General features: G+C 57.7%; 3 protein-coding genes across 7 annotated transcripts in view; 2 read left to right on the top strand and 1 right to left on the bottom strand.

Moving 5' to 3' along the window:
• Positions 1-304, top strand: part of EHBP1 (EH domain binding protein 1) — a 229,139-nt gene extending 228,835 nt beyond the window's left edge. For all 5 annotated transcript variants that reach the window (XM_050894523.1, XM_050894522.1, XM_050894521.1 and 2 more), the window contains one exon: positions 143-304. In XM_050894523.1, coding sequence (XP_050750480.1) covers positions 143-233 — 91 coding nt within the window. In that variant the 3' untranslated portion in view covers positions 234-304. The remainder of the gene's footprint in view (positions 1-142) is intronic.
• A 5,341-nt stretch (positions 305-5,645) lies between these two features.
• OTX1 (orthodenticle homeobox 1) lies at positions 5,646-8,624 on the top strand. The gene is given in 4 exon segments (XM_050894526.1): positions 5,646-5,752; positions 5,755-5,799; positions 6,411-6,562; positions 7,280-8,624. Coding segments are annotated over 4 exon segments (1,005 nt in total). The 5' UTR covers positions 5,646-5,703; the 3' UTR covers positions 8,039-8,624.
• Positions 8,625-14,458: 5,834 nt separating this feature from the next.
• The window catches only part of WDPCP (WD repeat containing planar cell polarity effector), a 157,964-nt gene continuing 151,407 nt past the window's right edge, over positions 14,459-21,015 (bottom strand). The window contains exons 18-19 of the mRNA XM_050894524.1: positions 20,706-20,734; positions 14,459-14,528 (exon numbers count right to left, since the gene is read on the bottom strand). Of these exons, the coding sequence (XP_050750481.1) occupies positions 14,478-14,528; positions 20,706-20,734 (80 nt within the window). The 3' untranslated portion in view covers positions 14,459-14,477. The remainder of the gene's footprint in view (positions 14,529-20,705; positions 20,735-21,015) is intronic.

The raw sequence follows: 21,015 nt of genomic DNA, 5'->3' as shown, positions 1-21,015 counted from the left end.
CGCCACGGCCCCCACGGAAAGTTTGGGCCAAGTCCGCGGGCGCCGTGGCCGGGGGGGAGCTCGGCGCGGCCGCGGAGGCGAGCGGGGCGGGCGCGCATCCTGTGCAGCCCCTCACCGCGCCTCCCGCCGCCTCTTTCCGCAGGGCCGAGGAAGAGGACGAGCATTTGGAGAGGACCCTCGAGCAAAACAAAGGCAAGATGGCCAAGAAGGAAGAGAAATGCGTCCTCCAGTGAGCGGCCTTCCCGCAGCGGTGGCGAAATCGCAGCGCGGCTCTTTCTTACGTTTTTAAAATGCCGACATGAGACTGGGGGGGGTGGGGGTGGGGGGAAGACGTTTTGAAAAAAAAAAAAAAAATTAAACTTTTTTCCATTTTCTTAGGCCAGATCTAGGCTGCGCCGGGCCCCGCTCCGTTGTTTTTCGGTTTCCATTCAAGCGAACTCGCGTTGTACCGTGGTTTCCTTGTGGGCTCAGCTCTCCTGCCGAAAGGGTTTGAAATGAAATCGCCGAGACCCCGGGCGTGCGGGCGATGCCGGAGATGTGCGGAAGGAGCAGAAGAAATAAAGTCTGTCCTGGTTTCTGTAGCTGGAGGAGGGCTGAGTTTTGAAATAAATACGTTTTTGTCGTAATAGGATTAGAGAGGGGGATATAGGAAAAAAAAAATCATTGGGAATGGTTTCATCTAGTCCTGCCATATGTAATACTTAATAAGCTACCTACATTTTATAGTTAGGTCAGACCCACCCCAGTTATTATTAAAAATGTGCTGTATTTACCAGTGTTTTATTTCAGCAGTTTTACATTTCCCCAGGAATAGAGCTGAGCTGCCCTGGTTTCCTCGGGGGGTTTCTCCCCCAGAGTTAGCCCAAAGCCCGGGGAGCGGCTGCGAGCGGGGCGGCCCGGAGCAGAGCCCGGCCCGGGGCAGAGCCCGGCCCGGCCCGGCCCGGCGCAGCGCGGCGATTCCCACCCGCGTCCCCCCGCGGGCCCGGGCCGCGCCGCCGCTCCGCGTTATTTATTGCGCCCGGGCCGCGTCTCCCCCCCCCCCGCGCCCCGCCAGCCCGCCCCGTCCGTGTGCCCCCACGCGTGTCCCGCGCTCGCATCGTCCCTTCGTGAAGCTCGTCTCGTTTATTTATTACAATACCAAGTCATATATAAGATTTTCAATAAAAGCCGAATCTTTCTTACCGTAACTGCCGCTGTCCTCTTTACCTGGGAAGCTCCCTCCATCCCTCCCTCCCTCCCTCTCTCCCTCCGCCGGCCGGGGAGGGGGCCCGGGGCCCGGGAAGGGCCCGACCCCGCGGGGGGCAGCGGGGCTCCGCCGCCCCGGCCGCCGCCGCTGCGCCAACGCAACGAAACCCACCAAAGGGAAAAGTTTTTCGTTTGTTTTTAATAAAACGCAGGTCGGGGAGGAGGAGGTAAAACTTCTCCCTGGGGGGCCGATGCCGCCCGCCGGCCGGCGCGGGGGATGCGCGGCCAAAGCCTCGCTGCGGCCGCGGGCGCGCAAGGAGCGCGGCCGCGGGGAGCGGAGCGGGCGGCGGGGCCGGAGGGAGCCCAAACTCCGCGGGGACGCGGCTGCCGTCCCGGGAGGGACGTCCCCATCGCCGGCGGCTCCGGGTGCAACTACGACCCGCTCCCCGCCGCCCCCTCCCGCTCCCACCGAAAAATAAAAAAAAAAATCCCCCGTGGAGGAGGGAAGCGCCCGGCCTTGTGCGAGCGGCCGCCGGTGCCCGCGGGCTGTGCCGGCCCGGGGCCGGGGGGCTGGGGGCTGCCACGGTGCCCGCCGGTGGGTTTGGCCCCGTGCGAAGTTGGGGAGGATGCGCGGAGCGCCCCGCCGCCGGGAGGGCAGGGGCGGTGGGCAGCCGGCTCCGCCGTGCCCCTCTCCCAAAAATACAGGGGCTGGGGGAGGGAGGGAGGGGGGGAGACACGCTCCGAGGGCTCCGCGGCCGCGGAGGGCAGCGGAGGCTCGGGAGGGGAGAGGGCGGCAAAGCCCGCGGCGCTGCCTGCCCGGCCGGGCACCGGGAGCTGCTGAGCCCCGAAGCCTGGGGTTGCCTCCGGGGGGGGCGAGGGGGGACCGCGGGCGCGCATCCCCCCCACCCCGGGGGGCCGGTGCTTGTCTGTCTTTTAACGCCAAAAAAGTAACTCAGCCCCCGGGTTGCGGGAAAAATAAGTGTGTGTGTCCCCCCGCCACCCGCCCCCAGCCCGGGAACCGGCCGCAAGAGCCCCCCCGCCCCGTGGCCGGTCCTCCCTGCCCTCCCTGCCCCTGCCCCTACCCCTGCCCTTCCCCGCCGCCGGGCCCGGGGGGACGCGCAGCCCAGCCCCCTGCCCGCCCGCAGCTCCCGCCCGGCCGCCGACCTTACCTGGGCGCAGCGGGGAGGGCGCAGGCTCCGTCCGGCGGAGGGGAGGGGGGGTCGGAGTGAGCCGGGACCGTCACCTCGGGGGGGGCGGCGAGCCCCGCGCCCGCCCTGCCCGCAGCCCCCGGCCGAGCCTGCGGGGAGGCGCCCGCAATTGGGGATCGGGCAACCGCGGTGGTTGCGGGGGGCGTTTGGGGGGTGCACAGATACCCCCTGGTGTGTGTGTGTGTGGGGGGGGGGGGGGGGGGGGGGGGCAGCCCCGGGGGGCGGCTTGCTGCCCGCCAGGACCGGGGCTGCCCCGGCGGGGAGAAGTGATGGGAAAGCGGCGGGGGGCGCGGGGAGTGCAGCCCGGCCCGGGAACTGCCCCGGCGGGACCGGGGCAAAACGGGGGGGGGGGCTGGAGAGGAGGGGAACTGCCCCCCAAACCCTTCCTCCTCCCTCCTCCTCCTCCCTTTGCTTTTTGTGAATGGACCGCGGCGCCTTTGTTGCGGGGAGAAGTGCCCGTGTCGCTGACTTTTGCGGGCGAGCAGAGGAGCTTGTAAACCTCCTTTTCTCGCCCCCCCCCCCACTTGGCCCATCGTCTCCCTCCCGCCCGCATTAGACGGTTCCCTCCTCGCCCGGGAAAAAGAGGGGAAAAGAAGGAAAAAAATATAAAAGGGGGAGGGGGGGGGAAGGAAAACCGCGCTTTGGTCGGGGCCGGCGGGCAGCGCCTTTGAACATTAGCTCGCTTTCAGCTCCAACTGCAATTAGAGGGAGTTGATTTGGGGAGACCAACAAAAGCCGCGCACCGGAGCCCTCGTTAGGCGTCCGGGACCGCTCCGCCGCCTGCGCGGCTGCAGCTCCCCGCTCCGCGCCCCCCCGCGCACCGACCCCGCCGCCCTGCGCCGGCCCCGCGCCGCTCCGCTTTGGCCGCCGCTGCGGGCAACGAGTCGGGCTGCGCGGAGCGGTGCGGAGCGGCGCGGAGTGGTGCGGTGGGTCCTGTGCCACCCCCTCGCCCCTCTCCCCGCCGCCCCTGGGCCGCCCCCGCCAGCTCGCCCCCCGCGGCGCGGAGCAGCCCCTGAATTCAGGACACGCGGGGAAAGGTGCGGCCGCTGCTTTTTTTATTATTCTTTTAAAACACAAAGTTTGGGCGAGCCTCCAGACACCGGGGGGGGGGGGGCCGGGACCCCGCTCCCCCCCGCTCCCCACACCGCCGCCCCCTCCAGGAGCGCCCTCCGCGCCGGCGCAGGCGGCGGCCGAAACTTTTCCGCGGTCCCCTCGGACAGCGGGGTCGCGGAGCAGCGCAGGGGGCTGCCCGGGGGAGGGGGCACAGCTGCGCGGAACGGGCGCCCCCCCCCCCTCCGCACAACTTCTCTAACGATTCCCACCCCCTCCATCCCCTCCGCGGAGGTTGCGCGGGGCCCTGCGCGCCCACCCCCTCCACCCCTTTACTCCGCCGGCCAGCTCTCCGCGCCGCCGGGGCCGGGCCGGGTGCGCGGGGGAGCGCGGAGCGGAGCGGGGCGGGGGGGGGTGGCGGGGGGGGGGGCGCGGAGGGAGCCGGCGCCCTGCGCTGCCATTGCCCGGGCGGCTGTCAGTCAGGCGGGGAGCGGCCGGGGATTGGCGCCGGGCTGGTTACGCAGATGCTTTGCGCGCACATACAAGGATAGGGCCGGGGGTAGGTGATCAATCCTCATCAGGGCCGCGGCTCCATCGCCCCGACAGCGCGGGCCGCCGGCAAGGTAACGCGGGGCGCCCCGACAAGTTGGGGGTGCGCGGCCCGGCTTCGGGCATCGCCCCCCCCTCCTCCCCCCGGCCCCCCTCCCCAGCCCGCCTCTCACCTGCCTGACCCCCCCCCCACACCCCCCCCCGCCCGCCCCCTCCGCGCAGCCCCCGCCCGCTCCGCCCTGCGCGCAGCCCCCGCCGCGGCGGTCGCTCCGCAGGTGGCCGCGCAGGTGAGGCGGGCGGGGGCGGCGGCGGGCACCGCGCTCCCCGACGGGGCGGGCGGCGGCGGGACGGAGCGGGCCCCGGCATCCGCACCCGGGGTGCGTGTGCGGGGGGGGGTGGGCACGGCCGGGCCGGGGCCGCCCCGGGATTTTCCTCTTTCTCTCTTCTTTTTTGCCTTTATTTCCCTCTTTTTCACCCTCTCGCTGCCCGGGACGGTCCCGCTCCGCCGCGCTCCCCGGCAAAGTTATGCAACGCCGGGTCACGGCGCTGCCGCCCGGCCTGCCGGGGGGTGCCCCTCACCCCCACCCGAAACCTACCCCTCCCGCCGGCCGGGATGCCCGCGGTGCCCCCGGGGGGGGGTGGGGGGGTGTCCCGGCCTCGGCAGCGGGGGCCGCCCCCGGGGCTCGGCGGGGCCGCCCGGGGTCTCTCCGCCCCTTCCTCCACTCCGCGTTTATCTGCGGCTTTTTGCCACCCAGCCCGGCCGCTGCCTCCCGAGCCGGCGGCCGCCGGGTCCCCTGTGTCCCCCCCCGCCCCGCTCCGGTTCTGCCGGAGCCCCCCAGCCCCGGGACGGGCCCCGCCGCCGTCCCGGCCCGGGCTGCCGGCGCCTGCCGCCCGCTCGGGTGCCTGCGCTCTCCCTTTTCCTTTTTCCCTTTTTCCCTTTTTAACTCTTATCCATTTCTAATTAAAACGTCCCCCTCTGCTCGCTTTTAAATTAATTATACTTCCCTCCTCTGGTACCTCCTTTTGATTCCTAATCCAATTATCTTTTTAAATAATTGCTTTATCTCTCCCCATCGCCGGACACTGTTGCCTCTCGGCACTTGCACGCAACTCGCTTTCGTTTAAAATAATAATAATAATAATAAAAAAAAAAAATTGCAATTAAAGGCCGCCTGCCCGGTGCCCCCGCGCCGGGGTGCGCGCAGCCCCGCGGCCGCCCAGACCTCGGGGCGCCCCTCGGCAGGACTCGGGGCGGCCGGACCCCTAACCCGCCTCTCTCCGCTCTCTCCCCAGGCGCTCCGGCCTCGCCTCTGCGCGGGGAAGAAATCCGCCTTTTTGTTTCCCGAACCTCGTTGCTGTTTTAATTTTTTTTCTTTTTTTTTTTTTCTTTTTTTTCCTTTTTTTTTTTTTGCCTCCCTTTGCCTGCGATCGCTTGAGGACCTCGCGGCGGTGACGGCGGGACGGAACGAAAAAAACTCTTTTTACGCCGATTTTGTGCTCCGTTTTTTAATTGTTGTTGGCTTTAATTTTTTTGCCTCTTGCTTGGCGTTTTTTCGGGGACTCCTTTTGTTGGGGCTTTTTTTTTTTTTTTCCCCCTCCTTTTCCCCCCCTCCCTACCTCATACATTTGGTTTTGTTGTGTTTTGTTTTTGTTTTTTTTTTTTTTTCTTTTTTTCTGCGGGACTTTGAAGGAAACCTGCCCGGCTTTTAGCATGATGTCTTACCTTAAACAGCCCCCTTACGGCATGAACGGGCTGGGGCTGACGGGCCCGCCATGGACCTGCTGCATCCCTCCGTGGGGTACCCGGGTGAGTGCCCCGCACCGCGACCCCCTCCCCATCCCCACCATCACCCGCCCGTGCCCCAGCGGGCGCCTGCCCAGGAGCAAGCAGAAGGGGAAAAGCTCCATCCCGGGCGGGTTTGGAGGAGCCTGTGGGGCCGTACGGTTTGGGGTGTGCTGTGGGGTGGGTGCCCCCGTTTGCCCGCACCCCTGGCTGGGGAGAGCGGGGTGGGGGGGACAGTGCCAGTTCCAGCTGAATTTCCCCCAGTCCCCGGGGCTTCTTCGTTCCTGTGGGGATTTTTAAAGATAAAAAAGCTTTTAAAAAAAAAAAAAAAAAAGTAGATTTATTTCGACACAACGAAATCTCTTCATTGCTCCCGCCGGGGCCGGGCCTGACACTTCCCCAGCCCTGTGCCGCTCGCCCTGCCCGCAGCAGGACAGGGTCCGGCCCGGGCGGGCAGTGCCCGGCTGCCGTGGGGCTGGGCTGTGCGGGGAGCACCGCCGCTCTTTGGGATCAGAGCGGGGAATGCTTCTCAGGCCCCTGCCGCAGGGGTGCCGGGGCTCCCGCTGTGCCGGGGCGGGGGGTGCGGGAGGTGTGCGGGGACCCAGCATGACCAGCGTGGCGGTGCTCACCCCCAGCCACCCCACGGAAGCAGCGGCGGGAGCGCACCACCTTCACCCGCTCGCAGCTGGACGTGCTGGAGGCACTCTTCGCCAAGACCCGCTACCCCGATATCTTCATGCGGGAGGAGGTCGCCTTGAAGATCAACCTGCCCGAATCCCGAGTCCAGGTACCAGACCTGCGCGGGGGGGATCTCGCGCCGCTGTGGATTAGGGGGATGCAGGGGCACCCCGGCTCGGCTGGCGCCGCTCGGACCCGGCTCTCCATCCACGCTCATCCCTGTTTCCTCAGGGCTGGGATGAGCATGGGCTCCCAGCTGTCTGTCCCACCATGGGGGCATCCAGGCAAAGGGGGGGGTGTTTGTTTTTCTCTTTTATCCTCTTTTATTAATTTTATTTTTACTAATATTTTTCTGTCCCCCTTCCACCTGCCCCAGGGCGTAGCAGCCCCACCACCTGGGTCCTTCCCAGGGGTGCTCCCTCCGGCGCTGCTCCCTGGATGATGATGCCCAGTGGGGTGGGCTATGCAGGCAGTACCCCACGCAGGATCCATCCCCCAAAACCATATTTGTCACTGCGCCGGGGACATGCACAAGCTGGGACACTTCAGCTGCTGGCCCTGGGCATCCTTGCTTGGGGCAGGACGTGGGGTGGCCTGGGTGCTAGACAGGGCGGGGTTTTTTTTTTTTGGGGTGTGGGGGAGTGCGGTGCTAATGGCTGGGCGTGGGTGCTGGGAGAACTGGTGCCTGGGTGAGGTTGGTTGGGTGCTCCTGGGGCGAGGAGGGGCGGCGGGGCAAGCGGGGGCCCTTTGGGGGCCCCCCCTGCTCGCCCTGCCGCCCCTCCTTGCCCCGCTGCTCATCCCCCTGCACCCCACTTTCTTGCTCCAGGTCTGGTTCAAGAACCGCCGTGCCAAGTGCCGGCAGCAGCAGCAGAGCGGCGGTGGGGCCAAGAGCCGTCCAGCCAAGAAGAAATCCTCGCCAGCTCGTGAGAGCTCGGGTTCGGAGAGCAGCGGGCAGTTCACGCCGCCAGCGGCTGCCTCCAGCTCGGCCTCTTCTTCCTCCTCCAGCTCAGCCTCATCGGCTCCAGCGGGTGCCCCGGCATCTCTCAGCACCCCGGCGTCGTCCATCTGGAGCCCGGCTTCCATCTCTCCCGGCGCGGCACCGGTGGGGGTGACGGTGCCCGAGCCCCTGCCGCCAGCCGCCGCGTCCTGCATGCAACGGGCCGGCCCCGCCGCCGCTGCCGCCTCTGCCAGCTACCCCGTCTCCTATGGCCAAGGCGGGGGGTACGGGCAGGGTTACCCCGCGCCACCCTCCTCGTCCTATTTTGGGGGCGTGGATTGCAGCTCCTACCTGGCGCCCATGCACTCCCACCACCATCCCCACCAGCTCAGCCCCATGGGGCCCTCCTCGGTGCCCAGCCACCACCACCACCACCCGCTGAGCCAGAGCTCGGGCCACCACCACCATCATCACCACCACCACCACCATCAGGGTTACGGCGGCACCGGGCTGCCCTTCAACTCCTCCGACTGCCTGGACTACAAGGAGCCCGCCGCTGCCGCCGCCGCCTCCTGGAAGCTCAACTTCAACTCACCCGACTGCCTCGACTACAAGGACCAGGCGTCCTGGCGCTTCCAGGTCTTGTGAGGGGCTGACCACCGTCCCCCCAAGCCGCCACGGACCCCCTGCCCGGGGTCTCCCTGCCACCTCCCGGGCAGGACTCTGGCTCCGGCTCTTCCTCCTCCTCCTCCTCCTCCCCCCTCTTCGTTAGCAGTGGCGATGCCCCGGGGGGGTCCTGCCACCCCCGTCTCTACTGACTGATATTTATTTGCTTCTTGCGCCCTTCCAGCGGGTTTATTATAATTATTATTTTTTTAAACGCAACAGAAGAGGAGTTAAAATAAAATAAAAAGCCTAGCGTCTCCCCTGCTGCCCCCGGGGCAGAGGCGCAGGCTGGCTCCTGCCCTGCCAGTGCCCCCGAACTTTGTGCGGGGACCCTCACCCCCGTCGGGTGCGGGAGCCCCTGGCTCGCCGGTCCTGTACAGCCTCTTGCCGCTGGGAGCGGCGGGAACAATGTAAATACTAGGTCCGTTCCAGTGACCATGATTATTTTTAGTTGATGCTGTTGGGTTGGCATTTATCTAGAGTCTAACATGGAACAGAACTTAAAAAAAAAAATAATCTTTTTTTTATTTTAATTTTCTTCCCTAAAAATGAATTTTTCCCCATCTTGTGTCCTCCGTCCATCCTCAAGGGCTCTGTGCAAGCTCGGCCGTGCCGTCCCGGGGCTGGGGGGGGGCAGGCAGCAGCCCAAGGGGGTGCCTAGAGGGGAGGCAAAGGGGGAGGGAAGGGCTGCCAAGCTGATCCACGACGTGCAGACCAAAAAAAACCAAAACTTTTGGAAAAAATTTAAAAAAATAATAAAAAGGAAAGAAAAAAAAGCAGTAAAAAAAAAAGTTTTGGTTTATTTTTTTGGGGGAGGGTTGCAGGGAAAAGCAGCTCTGCTTTGGGGGGGGGGGCACGACTTTTTGGGGGGTGTGTTTTTTGGTTTGGTTATTTTTTTTTTTAGCCCCTTCTGTCGGTTGGTGCGTTTTCGCGGGTCTAGGCTGCAGCCCTGTGTGCCCGGCTGCCTTACCTGCCCCGGGCTGGTGCAGGGACCGTGTACATGTGATTTTTGATGCCGTAACCCCACACTTACCCCTTCAACTGTAAGGCAAACCCCCCCCCCCTTTCTTCCCCCCACCCCAATAAAATCCAAACTAATAAATGCGGCAGTGTCCTGTCCTCCTTCCTCCCCCCTGCCTCCTCTTCCCCAGGAAACTTCCCTGGGGGGAGCGAGGTGCTGGGAAATACTTCCCGGGGGGTCCCAGCAGGATGGGGTGTGTGTGTGATGAGTTTGCTCGTGCTCTGGAGGGGGGACCCACCCTGTGGGCTGTGGGCTGGGAACCTGCTTTTATGTTAAGTGACGCTGTTAATTGGTTACTGATTTATTGCTGCACTGCAGTGCCAGTGGGACCCACGGGATGGGCAAACGCTGGCCGAAACAGCAATCCCCCGACCCGGTGGGGCAGCCCCACAAACTCGGGACCCGCAGGCAGGCCTGGGTGGTGGTGGGGTGGGTGCGAGGGCCACTCGGACATACAGCCACACAGACAGACCTCTGCCCCCCTGTGCAGGCAGGTTGCAGGCAGGGATGCTCGGCACCCGTGCTTCCAGCCCGGTGTTTCTCTCCTCAGCCGCTACCAGCTGCGATCCAGCCAGGGAAGGCAGGGATGAATTATTTCTCGAGATAATCTTCCCCTCTTTTTTTTCCCAGACCTTCCCCGCAGTTGTTGGAGGCTGCCCGCTGGTGCTGGGGCCGTTCCCACTCCCACGGGACTGGGGCCGAGGGGACCACCGGGGCCACTGCTGCTCTGCTTGGGCCATTGATGCACTGGAGGAGGGGGGCATATACCCAAATTCCCATCCTCCTCCCTGTGGTCTTGCAGCAGTGCCCACTGCAGCTGGGAGCTCTGGGGCCGTGCTGTGTGCTCCCATCCCTGGTGTCCCCAGGCACCCCTGGGGCAGCGGGGACCATGGGGGGTGGGAGGTGTCGAGGTACCGGCGAGCTCCGGGTGGTCACTTTGGGGAGGGTTTGCACTCGGCTGTACCCCCCGCCAGCATCCCGGTGGGGTGCGAACGGGGCTGGCAATGTGCTGCCGCGGCTGCTGGGAAATGGGCTGCAGCGGGAAACCCAGCGGGGTCAGCCCCAGGTGCCACCGGTGCAAGCCCCGTGCATCCTTCCAGGGTCACGGCCACGGCACAGCCCCGAGGCGGGGGGTGGCCGATGGCCTCCAGCACCCGCACGGTGCAGCAGGGAGAGATGGGAGGGGACGGGTGCAGCCGAGTCTATTTTAGGGGATTTTTCTTTAAACGGTTCTTTTCCTTGTTGTCTCCTTCAGTGCATATATATACATAGATATATTTAAGTATTTTTATATATATCTATACATATAAAATAATTATTCTCTTCTGCAAGCACAGTAAGGCACTCATCACCCCAAAGGGTGGCTGTACAGGCAATTTGAGGGAGGACCACGCGTGCTGGGTCTGGGTGCCACCAGCCTATGCATCCCCAAGCTCTCCTTTTAAAGGGAAAAAGTTATCACAGCCCTTCTGGAGCTGTAAAAAAAAAAAAAAAAAAAAAAAAAAAAAAAAAAAATCTGTGCTGGGCACAAACTGAAGCAAAGTTGCCCTCCCAGATTTAGTGAGCACCCGAGAGACAACAGCCAGCAGGTGTATAACATCCCCCCTCCCCTTCATCTTCTTTAAACAAAAATTACACACACTTCATCCTCCTTAAAAATTGTGTTTCGTTGTAACTCAGTAACTCAGCGATGCTGAGACACACCGCCAACAGGGGAGCCTGAATTTCAGTTCCGGTGACATGGTCCTAAACCTCTTCATCCAGCGCCCCACAGTGCGGCTGGGCCCGGGGTCTGCTTTGGGGTTTGGGACTCCAAGGGGTGCTCGTGTCCACCAGGGGAATCCCCCCGGATTTGGGCACCCAGCACCCAGGAGCGCCTGGTGCCACAGCCCAGTGGCTTCCAGCATCCCCCACACCACAATTTAGGCATTTTCCTGTCCCACTCGTGCAGACCCGGAGCACGGCAGCGGGGCCAGTTGCTGAGCCCAGCTGGCGGCGGGGGCGCAGAGGAGACCTTTTCCAGATCACATCAAATAATGGCTTTGCCCTCAATGCCTGGCTTCATTTTGTATTTTTTTGTTGCATTTCTCCCAGCCCTGGAGTTTCTTCGAAGGTCAACAAGCACGACTTGAGCGGGAACAGCTGGTTTGCTGGAAAACAACTAAAATGGCTTTTTTTTTTCTTTCTATTGGGTAGAAACCCCCTGGAAAAACAGCATGGTGACTAACTAGTGCAATGCCTGCCGGCGAGCTGAGCGTGGTCAGGCCTCATCCTCCCTCCGCCATCCATGGGTCGGTGCCAGCAGCGTGGGCAAGACGCGACTTGTGCCTGTTGGCAGGCGAGCGTGGGCCGGGGAGGGTCGTGCCCAGGTTTGGGGGGGCCCCAGAACCCCCCCCCTATTTTGCCAGCAGCACGCCTGCACTGGGGGTTGGGTGGCGGAGCAAACTTCTCCCACCGTGGGCTTCCCCAAGGCTTGAACAGGCGCTGCCGCCCCGAGCACAAGTCTTGGCAGGTAGAGCAGCATGCCGCCGCGGTGCTGGCTGCCTGGTGCCCGGCTCCGGGAGCAGGCGCCGGCGGGATCGCGGGGCTTTTTTGGGCAGCCCGGATGTGAAACAGCCACCCGGGTGACTCAGTGCCTCACGTCTCAAGCAAGAAGGCTGTTGGGTGCACGGCTACTATTAGTATTATTTATTTTTAAATAGCATTCGCTGCTGGATCACGGTGCCGCACTGAGCGCACCAGTGACCCAGGGGCTGGTGCCGCGGTGCCGAGATGCCGGCTTACCCGCCACAAGCCCGGCGAAGCTCCTGCCTCTCGCTCGAGTGCCGGCAGCTGCCTCTGCACGTGAGCGCCTGCTCCAAAGGCACGTGGTGCTTTCCTGCCTGTAAGTCAAGGGCCAGGACTTGGCAGGGCGGCGGGGGGAGGGTTGGGGTGACGTTAGTTTTTATGCTTGGTGCTTCATGGACCTGAAATAATTCGTGATCTATTTGCTGTTATCAGAGTATTTGCCCTGAGTAGAGTCCCCGCTTGGAAAGCTTTGCTTTTGAACCCTCCGCGTGCGGTGGGGAGCTGCGACAGGCGACGATTTGAACGCCCTTAGCAGTACCCGGCCACGCAGAGGTGGGCAGAGGCTGGGCAGGGCTGCTGCTGGCTGGGGTGGCCGACCGCCGGTTCGCGTGCAGGATGTGCTTTGGGGACGCAAAGTGTTATGGCCGAGCGTGAATTAAATTATTAAAAAAAAAAAAATTATAAATTACAAGTTTCAGGAGACATACCCACTAACACGGCTTACTACAGTTATTTTGTAGACAGCCTTTCTGGCAGGGTGCAAAGAAAACAGACGATTACAGCTGAATAAGGAGCCATCACACCCGACCATTTGTGGTTTTCCCTGTGCTGACCTCTACGTTAGCCAGTCACTGCTCATTCATGTACTTTGAGTAGCAATTAACGCACGTAAAAGCCCACATCGGTTCCAAACCTGTTTTGAATTTGTCAATAAAAATCTGCCGGTGTAACTCCCAGCCAAGGAACCTGCTATACTGGAGAGCTCTTCTTTCATGTCGTGTGGTTGAGCACAAAAAGCTGCAGGGAAGGAGGAGGGTGAAAATGGTCAGAGAGCTGAAGCCTAAAAAGGAAAACATATGCCTATTTCCAGTTAAAACCCTATTCAACACTTTTTCTTTTCCAGGACAGACAGGACTTTTCCAAGAAAGCCATGAGAGGATTTCTGTTTTTTATGAAAAACATCAATTTTAAGAAACGGCATTCTGGATCTTATGTACATTTCTAGTATCACTTCCTGTATATTTTTAAGCTGAAATCCTCTTAGCATGCAAAGTAAATAGATTATGATATACTGAAGGATTAAGAATCACTGTCTGGTGTCAGATTAATCCCTCATATAGACCATCACTTGTACTGACAGAAATATGGCTGCAATTCAGCAAAATAGCTGTACGGCAAAGCAACGCATCGCAGCATCTTATGCAGAACAAGCATGCGATTGCCGCGGTCCGTCGTTGCGCCGTGTGTATATCAGAAATTAAATTTAAATCTATAGGACATTAAAGGCGCGCTCCCCTCCAAGTGCTGCGTGAAGCACAGCCATTACAGGCACGGCTCTGCGTGGGGAGGCGATGCAGCAGCCTGCTCTGTTTCAAAGCTCTCTTTATTAATTTTTCCCTGTTGAGTGTACAAAAACCTATGCATTGCAGCCCATTCGCTCCGTTCAGCCTGCAAAGCAAAAAGTCTCCTCCGAATATACTCATGGAAAGGCGCTGATTCGGATGAAGTGCCAAAATGGGTTGGGAGTTTTTCTGGTGCGATCAAAATCGCCCGTCGTGCAGCAGAAATTCAGCAGGATTTTGGCTCGTAGGGGAAAATGGCTGACCAACAGTGAGCACAGATATTTCATTTGGGTAAATGCAGAATTTTTGTTAATAAAATACTTCTAATGGCTTGTGGTTTTATTTTTTAAATTATGCTTTTATTTTCAGTCCATTCATCGTACAAATTTGTTCGTCATACAAAACCGATTTCAAGAAGCTCACCACCTTTGGGTTGCAACCACCCAGTGCTCCCGAAAAAGCTCAAGCTTAACCCACACACATGCCTGTGACAGAGTACAAAAATCTGCGTCCGTACACGCTGCGCCCCATCAAATGGTGGGAAGAAAGGCCTGCGATGATGCTCGCCCCTCTCTTCACTGTCAGAAAAAAACTAGAGGGCTGAAACAGGTTACGTTACCTTCTCAGTGCATTTTCTCTTCGTGGTTAGAGGAGGCAGATTAAAATCTGGACTCCAATGGAATGATGTTTAAGAGGCTCCGCGTCTTTTTTTCAAGGCAAAATAATGGTTATTCAACTAAGATGATATATCTAGATATGAAAATTGAGAGCATTCTTCGAAAAACGCTGCTGACTGTGAAAAGCTCCTTTTTCACAGAGGTATCCTGAGTGAAGATTTTATCTGCTAGTATCTCAATAGGACGGTTTTCAGAGCCTTAAGTGGAAATTCAAATCTGCTTCCAAGTGAAGATTGTTAAAATATATAATGCATAGAGAATTACAGACTTTCTCCTGAGAAGTTTATGGATTCATCCAAGAAACCCCCCCAAATTTTTCAGCATTGCATTTGTACGGTAAATGGGAATCTGCAATTACACGATGAAAATGTCACCAAATTGCCCTCCATAAGCAACCATGGGGCAGTTCGTGCATGGACATGTTCGTGCTAACTCAGAAATAATTCGGAGGTCTAAGGGCAGCATATTTTCTAAGCCTGGTGCTTCATCTTCTGCTAGTGGTCGGATCCAGGGCTGGCTGGATGTTCGCTGAAGGACTTTCCGAGAACTTCACCACCTCGGTGAGGTTTCCCGTTCTTTGCTCCGCAGCTCAGTCACACCAGCCCGAAGTGCACGACTTTGAGAGACCCGCTGTCTCCAGCCTCCTGCGGGGGGAAAGACAGGCAGGATCAGGCACGCTGCAGGGACAGGCAATGAAGGATGGGAACACAGGTATTGGAAACACCATCCCAACCCAGGGAGAAGAGACAATTGCAGACACTGTCCCCATTTGGCCTGGGAATGGAAGATGGAGCCCTAAAGTGGTGGAGACTGCCTTGTGGTTCAAGGTAAGGCACCTCTCCCCTTTTTTTAAGCCCCTTTGCGACACCCCCCCCCTCCCCTGCCGCTCTTGGGGCTGCAGCTCCAGCGACCGCTCACGGCGTCCCCGTGAGGTGGACACGGGGTTGGGATGCGAGGGGCTGGGAGCCGAGGCTCCACCTGCCTTGGAGCCCCCTTCCCCGGTGCCTGGAAGCTTATTGGCAAAAGTGAAACTTTAGATTTCTGTTACCTTTTAATTAAAACATACGGCGAACACCACAAGGCTGGGTTACCGCCAGCGGGTAGCGAGCCAGGTTTTCAAAGTTACGTGGGGATGGCATTTTGCATTCCTCACACAATGCAAATACGTGATTTAAGCACGAATTCGCGCTCCTCTTTCTGCACTCGGTGCCTGTGCAGGGTGGAAACCCCAACCTCTGGTTTTGCAAAGGACATGACGATGGGGAGAAGATGTGCCACAAACAGAGGTTATTTCATAACACAGGCTAGCGTGCCTGCGAAATGCATGAAATAATACTTTGCCTTGGAAAGTGCTGTAGTCTAGTGAGTCATTGCTTTCTTTTCAATTACAGATGAGTAGCCAGCCCTTCACGATGCAAAGAAAAAACTAGGTGTGGAGCTGAAAACAAAGGGAAAAGTGTGTTTGTCCTGTCTCAGAGGGCAAGACAGGCTGGCTGGCGTGGGAAGGGGGGTGGGCTCGGCCCCAGGAGGTGGCTGTCAGGGCTGTGTCAGGCTGCGGGAGCGCTGGCGAGGGCGGACGGGACTCATGTGAGTGACTCGCCGCTCCTTGACTTCAGGAAAGAGGAAAAAAAAATTCCCCTAACAACTCTCGCAGCTTCATAAGGAACCTTTACAGAGCAGCAGCTCCATCTCATGGCATGTGCATTTCACCACAGAGATAGCGATCACCCTCCGAAACAGCGTTCCTGCGTACAACCTCCCTACCTCAGCGCGGAGGGAGCAGTAAAAGTGCGACGGCTCAAAATGAGCACTGTACGGACACTGAGCTTTGTTTCCAGCCCGTCGCTTGGCACTTCCCTTGCAGGGAGATGGCGGGAGGTGTCTCTGCCACAATACGACCCCCTGTTAATTCTCGGCGGCGGTTTGAAGATGACGAGAAAGCGTCCCCGATGTCCCATCCGAACCAGCGCTTGCATCCCAGACCCCACCGGGTTATTCCAGTGTTGAAACTCGAAGCACAGCTTCACCGCCAAGACTGCTGCTTAGGGAGGTGTCTTCAAGGAGGTTATGAGTGGCCTTACTCATGGCGGGGGGCTGTGTGTATGTGCCTTGCTTTTCGGCACTTGTTAAAGGCTCCAAAAAATACGAAAGTTTTTTTTGCAGGGGACCCACAGCAGTAAAACCTCGAGGAGCATCAGCGGCTGAAGGTAAGGGGTGGCTCTTTTTTCCCTAGAGCTGTGTCGGTGCCTGATGCAGAGGGGTTTCTGCTGGTGCTTGCTCTGGGGACCGAGGGAATAGGTGGGAAGGTGAAGGCAGGCTGGAGGAAAAAAGCCCCATGTTTGACCATTTAGAGTTCAAAGCTGTTTGGGTAGGTCTCTGTTATTCAAGGCTCAGGGTTCTGAGTGCATCAGATGATAGGTATCTGACCCAGGTTTTTAGATTTGTGATTTGTGCCTCTGTCTGGGGAGAGGTTAACAAGAACTCTCATCCCACACCAACCCAGCTCTGCAGACCTACCGAGTTGCTTTCTTTTTTTTTTAATACTTTTTAAAAAACCTATTTGCAAACCTCTCTGGTCACACTACAGCAGAGTTGGTGGTGTCGCGTGGGAAGTCTGTGATGTGGCATCAAGTTTGTAGAGGTGTTTAATGTTAATCAAAGGCTGAAGAGCGATAATGACTGGAGCCCTCTTCTGACATCTGCATCTTTTCTGATGTAGCACCCTGGCAATAAAAGAAGCCATAATAATTTGACGAGAGTTGATTTTCATAGCGCAGGAAGAGGGCTGTCCAGGAACAGGGGAAGCCAGCATTGCAGTGCTGCTGCCTATGGTAATGAGCAGCTAGTCATCCAGAGAAGGAAAACATGAATATCCTGACAGGAGAGCATCCACTTGTGCCCTGGAGAGTTCAGATCGTGGGGCTTTGCATGGTAATGATGTGGTCCCGCTCCGGCAGGCGAAGGGAGGAGCGGTACGGGAAGGCACACCCTGTAATTGAAAAGCCACTAAGCCATCTCGGACCTGGAGGGATAGCAGGATGGAGGCAGTGGTTTGCTCGGTCTCCCCAGGTCTGAGGCGGAATGGAGGATCCCTTTAGTCTCCTGGAGCGGGAAATACAGAGAAACCTCTTCCCTGCGTTGCCGTATAGCTCCCAGGAGGCTACGCTTTTTCTCCTGGGGATTATTCTCAAGGGCATGATGAATGTGGGAAAGGACAAGAGTGGGAGAGAGAGGAATAAATGAAGGAGCCACGGGGAATTATTTTAAGCACCTGTTTTTTCAGGTGGAGACTCCTGATTCTAGGCTGCAAGAATGGCTATGTGGAAGGACATGCCTGTTGTTAGGATCCATAGGTACTGCTCCCTTTCACTGGAAATGCCTTGTTTCCCTTCGATAGCATTATATCTAACCTTTCTGGCTGATAGGTATTTAGCTGAGTTAAATACATTAAAACAACCATTTGGTGGCCATAAGGCACCATTGGCTTCAGCACCTCAAATTGCCATAAATAACATCAGTCTCCAGTCCAGAAACGACAGAGCAGTTGAGATATTCACATTTTCCAAAGGGTCTTGTTTGTACCAAGGTTGGTGACCGAGGTGTTTGGAGGCTTAGTTTTGCACATCTAAGGCTAGGTGCTGCTAAATGGAGACTCTTTGAACCAACCTACATAGTTTGCTCAAGATTATCAAATCCCAGAATAATGCAGGCCAGGAGGGACCTCTGGAGCAGCATGGCCCTTGAGGCTACCCCCATCCCATCTCCAGCCTTTCCTGGAAGACAGGACTGAACATGAACACCAAATCCTGACCCCACCAAATATTGCGGATGGGATGCTCACTTCTCATTTGCTTCGCCCTCGTTGCTTGAAGAGCCGTACCCTACCGAGCCACGCACAGGGCAAGAAAAGCTGCAGCTTACCCTCGCTCCTCCGGCAACTACCTACACTGTCCCCACCTTTGTCCCCAGTGATGGGATCCCCTGGCCAGCGCTGGTCCCAAACCAGCTTGGCAAAGTCACATAGTCTGCATTTGTCCCACCTGTGAGCTGAGACCACTGCAGCAGCCCTCGCCCATCATCACCCATGCACCAAGGGGCTGCAGCGGGGACACACGTGCCCTGTGCTAGTGCAAAGCCACGGGCACGGCTCGGGGGGACACGGGCGGCCCCCACAGTAGCACGGTCTTGCCTCTAAGCCAGCTCTTGCATGCTGTAGGGCTAATGCTTTCCTCTAGAAAACAAATCTTGTTCAACTGCTTGAGCGCTGTTTGGCTGTGTGACAGCCAGCTGCTCTGGCAGGTGACTGGGAACATTTTGTTGCACGATCTTTACAGTTTCAGGGAGGAGAAGCTTCCTCATAGCTGAGAGTGGCAGCAAGCGAGGAAGACGTGCATTATGATGCACCTATAAAAGATAGGGTCTGTGTCAGCTATGTTCCCCACTGAGGCCTCCATGGTCATTTGCACTGGGGATTGGTCACTTCTGGCTCCAGCCTTTCGCCAACGAACTGGCGAAGGGGGGCAAAGCAAATTCTCCGGCTCGCAGCTGCAGAGATCTTCCTGCAGAATTGACTGTGCAAGAAGGGCTGGGTTTTGGGTGTGCTCCCCTTGCGTGGCACCGAGCCCGGTATTGTGAGGGCTCCCTCTGAAGCAACGTGCGGGAAGTGGTGGTGGAGGGACGCCAGCCCGGGGGAGCAGGAGGGTGAAAGTGGGACCTCGGGGACGCGCTGTCCATCAAATGCTGGCACCGATGCAGCAGGCTGGTGGTGGTGTCCAGGTGTAGAGCTGCTGCTGATGGTGGGTTTGGGTTGGATTTGGGATGGGTTGAACTAAAGCCAGAGGTTGGTCCAGCTAGATGGAGGTGCTCTGATTTGCTGGGTGCTGGTTCCTGCATTGGTACCCAACTGCTGCAAGACTTCTGAATTTCCACACGCCATTAAAACTCAAGACAGAACAGTGTTGGAAACGTATTCCCAGAAGTGCAAAGTTAGTGTTGCATGGATGGCTTTTCCATTCCAAAAAACCTGGTGTGCACAACAGGCTCCCCCTGACCCAGCAAGTCATTTCCCTCTGCAGCCCAAGCGCACATCAGAGCTGCTGCCTCCCTTCCCTCGGTCCGGCGAGAAACAAAGCAGCTCGGCAAGGATGGAGGTGCCCCATTTTCCTGTGCACAAGCTGCTCTGCGATGTGTGGTGAAATCAGGGCACCTCCACTGGGGTCGCAGAGGTCACACTTTGACCCAGCAGCTTTTAGCAATGGTGACCGCTCAGCTGCAGTAACTTTTTGGAACCAAAGGATGCTTTAACCGCTCCCTTGTGTAAGTCCTTAATGATGTGATGGCAAAGCTTTCTTCTTTGTATCACTCTCATTATAGAGCCTGTACATTTGCACTCGTGGATTTTACTGTGATAGTCCAGAGCTTTCAAATGAACTTCTCAGTTTATTAATTCAGCTGCTTACGTGAGGGCAAGGAGCATCTTACACGCAGCTCAGGGAAGGAGCAGTTAGCTACCTGCTGAATAACCCAGCTGCAAACCCAGGAATCCCACCAACGTCTCCAGTCTGTCACCACTACTATATTTTACTTTACTGTGTATCCTGAGGCCACCGAACCCATCCAAAGGCTGCCAGGGACATCCTTTCAGTACGGGGATTTCCCGCCAGGGCGACCCCGGTGCGGCGAACTCTGTCACCCGCTCCCCAGCCTTTCCCCATCCTCCACCCAGTGAAAATGCGCAGGGGCCCACAGGAGGCTGCAGAGGTGGGGCCAGCGCCTGTTGTTCTCCAGTGCTTCGGACTGGTAGAACAGCTCTTAGAGCATGATTTTACTTGGCACAGGCTGGTTTTGTAATGAAATAAATAAATAAGTGCCATCCTGCTCCACTGGGAGGTTGAAGCATTTCCTTTCTTTTTTTTTTTTTTTAATGATCTGTTTGTACAGAGGCCAAACATTGAATACTTTGGCCTCAAAAATAAAAGTTTCAACAAGAACTGTAATTGGGAGGTGGCTAAAATACAGGCACTCTTGTGCCTTCATCCATGCTGCTGTGAGACACCTTTTATTTTATTTTATTTTATTTTTTCCTTTAAAGTAGAACTGAAGGAGTGAGTTGGTGCTGCACGCTGCTGACTCATCAGCTCTGGAGACAGGATCGCCCTATGTATGTGCTCTGTACGCACCCCCACTGACACCCGACCATCTGGGGCACCAAACCAGGCTGGGAGGGAACATCCCCACGGGAGACGGGGGTAGCTGAAGGATTTGGAGCACATGGACCTGCCCACGTGGAGGTCTTTTCCTCCTCTCCTGCCCCGGTGAGCTTCTCGTGGGCTGGAAGTGTGCAAGCACCCAAGCCAGCACGGGAGAGGGAGGAGGACATAGGACTGGAGGCTGGCGGTGGGGGAAGGGGCAGTCCACCGTTTTTTGGCAGCACCTTGCAGTTAAATCAGCTTAAAGCAATCATGAAACCATAGGCTAGTATTTCACTCCTCTCTACAGCGGTCTCGCTCTTGAAAGCGCCAATACGAGCGCCAGCTAGTTTGTGTAAGATGAACGTGGATGGAGGACAATAAGTTCTTTCTTAGGTCCCATCCAACAGGCATCGGGTAATAATAATTTTCGACTTCTATGCACTGCGCTCAATTCAAAGCCGCAGACGAAGCCCCGCTCTAGCAGCGTGGTATAGGAGTATTTCTACCAATTTCAGCGAGAGCCCTGCAGGCAGACAGCTTGCAGGGACAGGCTCAGGGAGTTTCAGGAAGCTGCAAAATAGAGTAAATAATAATAAGCAGAAATAAAAAAATAAATCAGAAATGCGTTACCTGCTCTGAAGGAACTGCTCTCAAATTTCCTTCAAAAAAACAAAAGAAGATCACCATGTTATTTACATTCTGTTTAACTCGCTGAAAAACCCAAACAAACAAGGGTATGTTATTAGGTAACTCTCATTTTTTTGATAGGACACAGCTATTTTATAGCCTGTTATTCAATGGATGAATTAAAATATTTAATATATTGCTTATACAAGTCTATACATGTAGGATATGTATATTCCTTCAAACACTACACCAAGTTAAAGCAGCTGTGATTTTTGCAGATAGGGCAATGTGGAGATGAGAAGCCAGCGATGGA

This window comes from Gymnogyps californianus, chromosome 3 (genome assembly GCF_018139145.2).
Source record: "Gymnogyps californianus isolate 813 chromosome 3, ASM1813914v2, whole genome shotgun sequence".
Lineage (NCBI taxonomy): Eukaryota > Metazoa > Chordata > Aves > Accipitriformes > Cathartidae > Gymnogyps > Gymnogyps californianus.
This window is presented reverse-complemented; position numbering and strand designations above follow the sequence as displayed.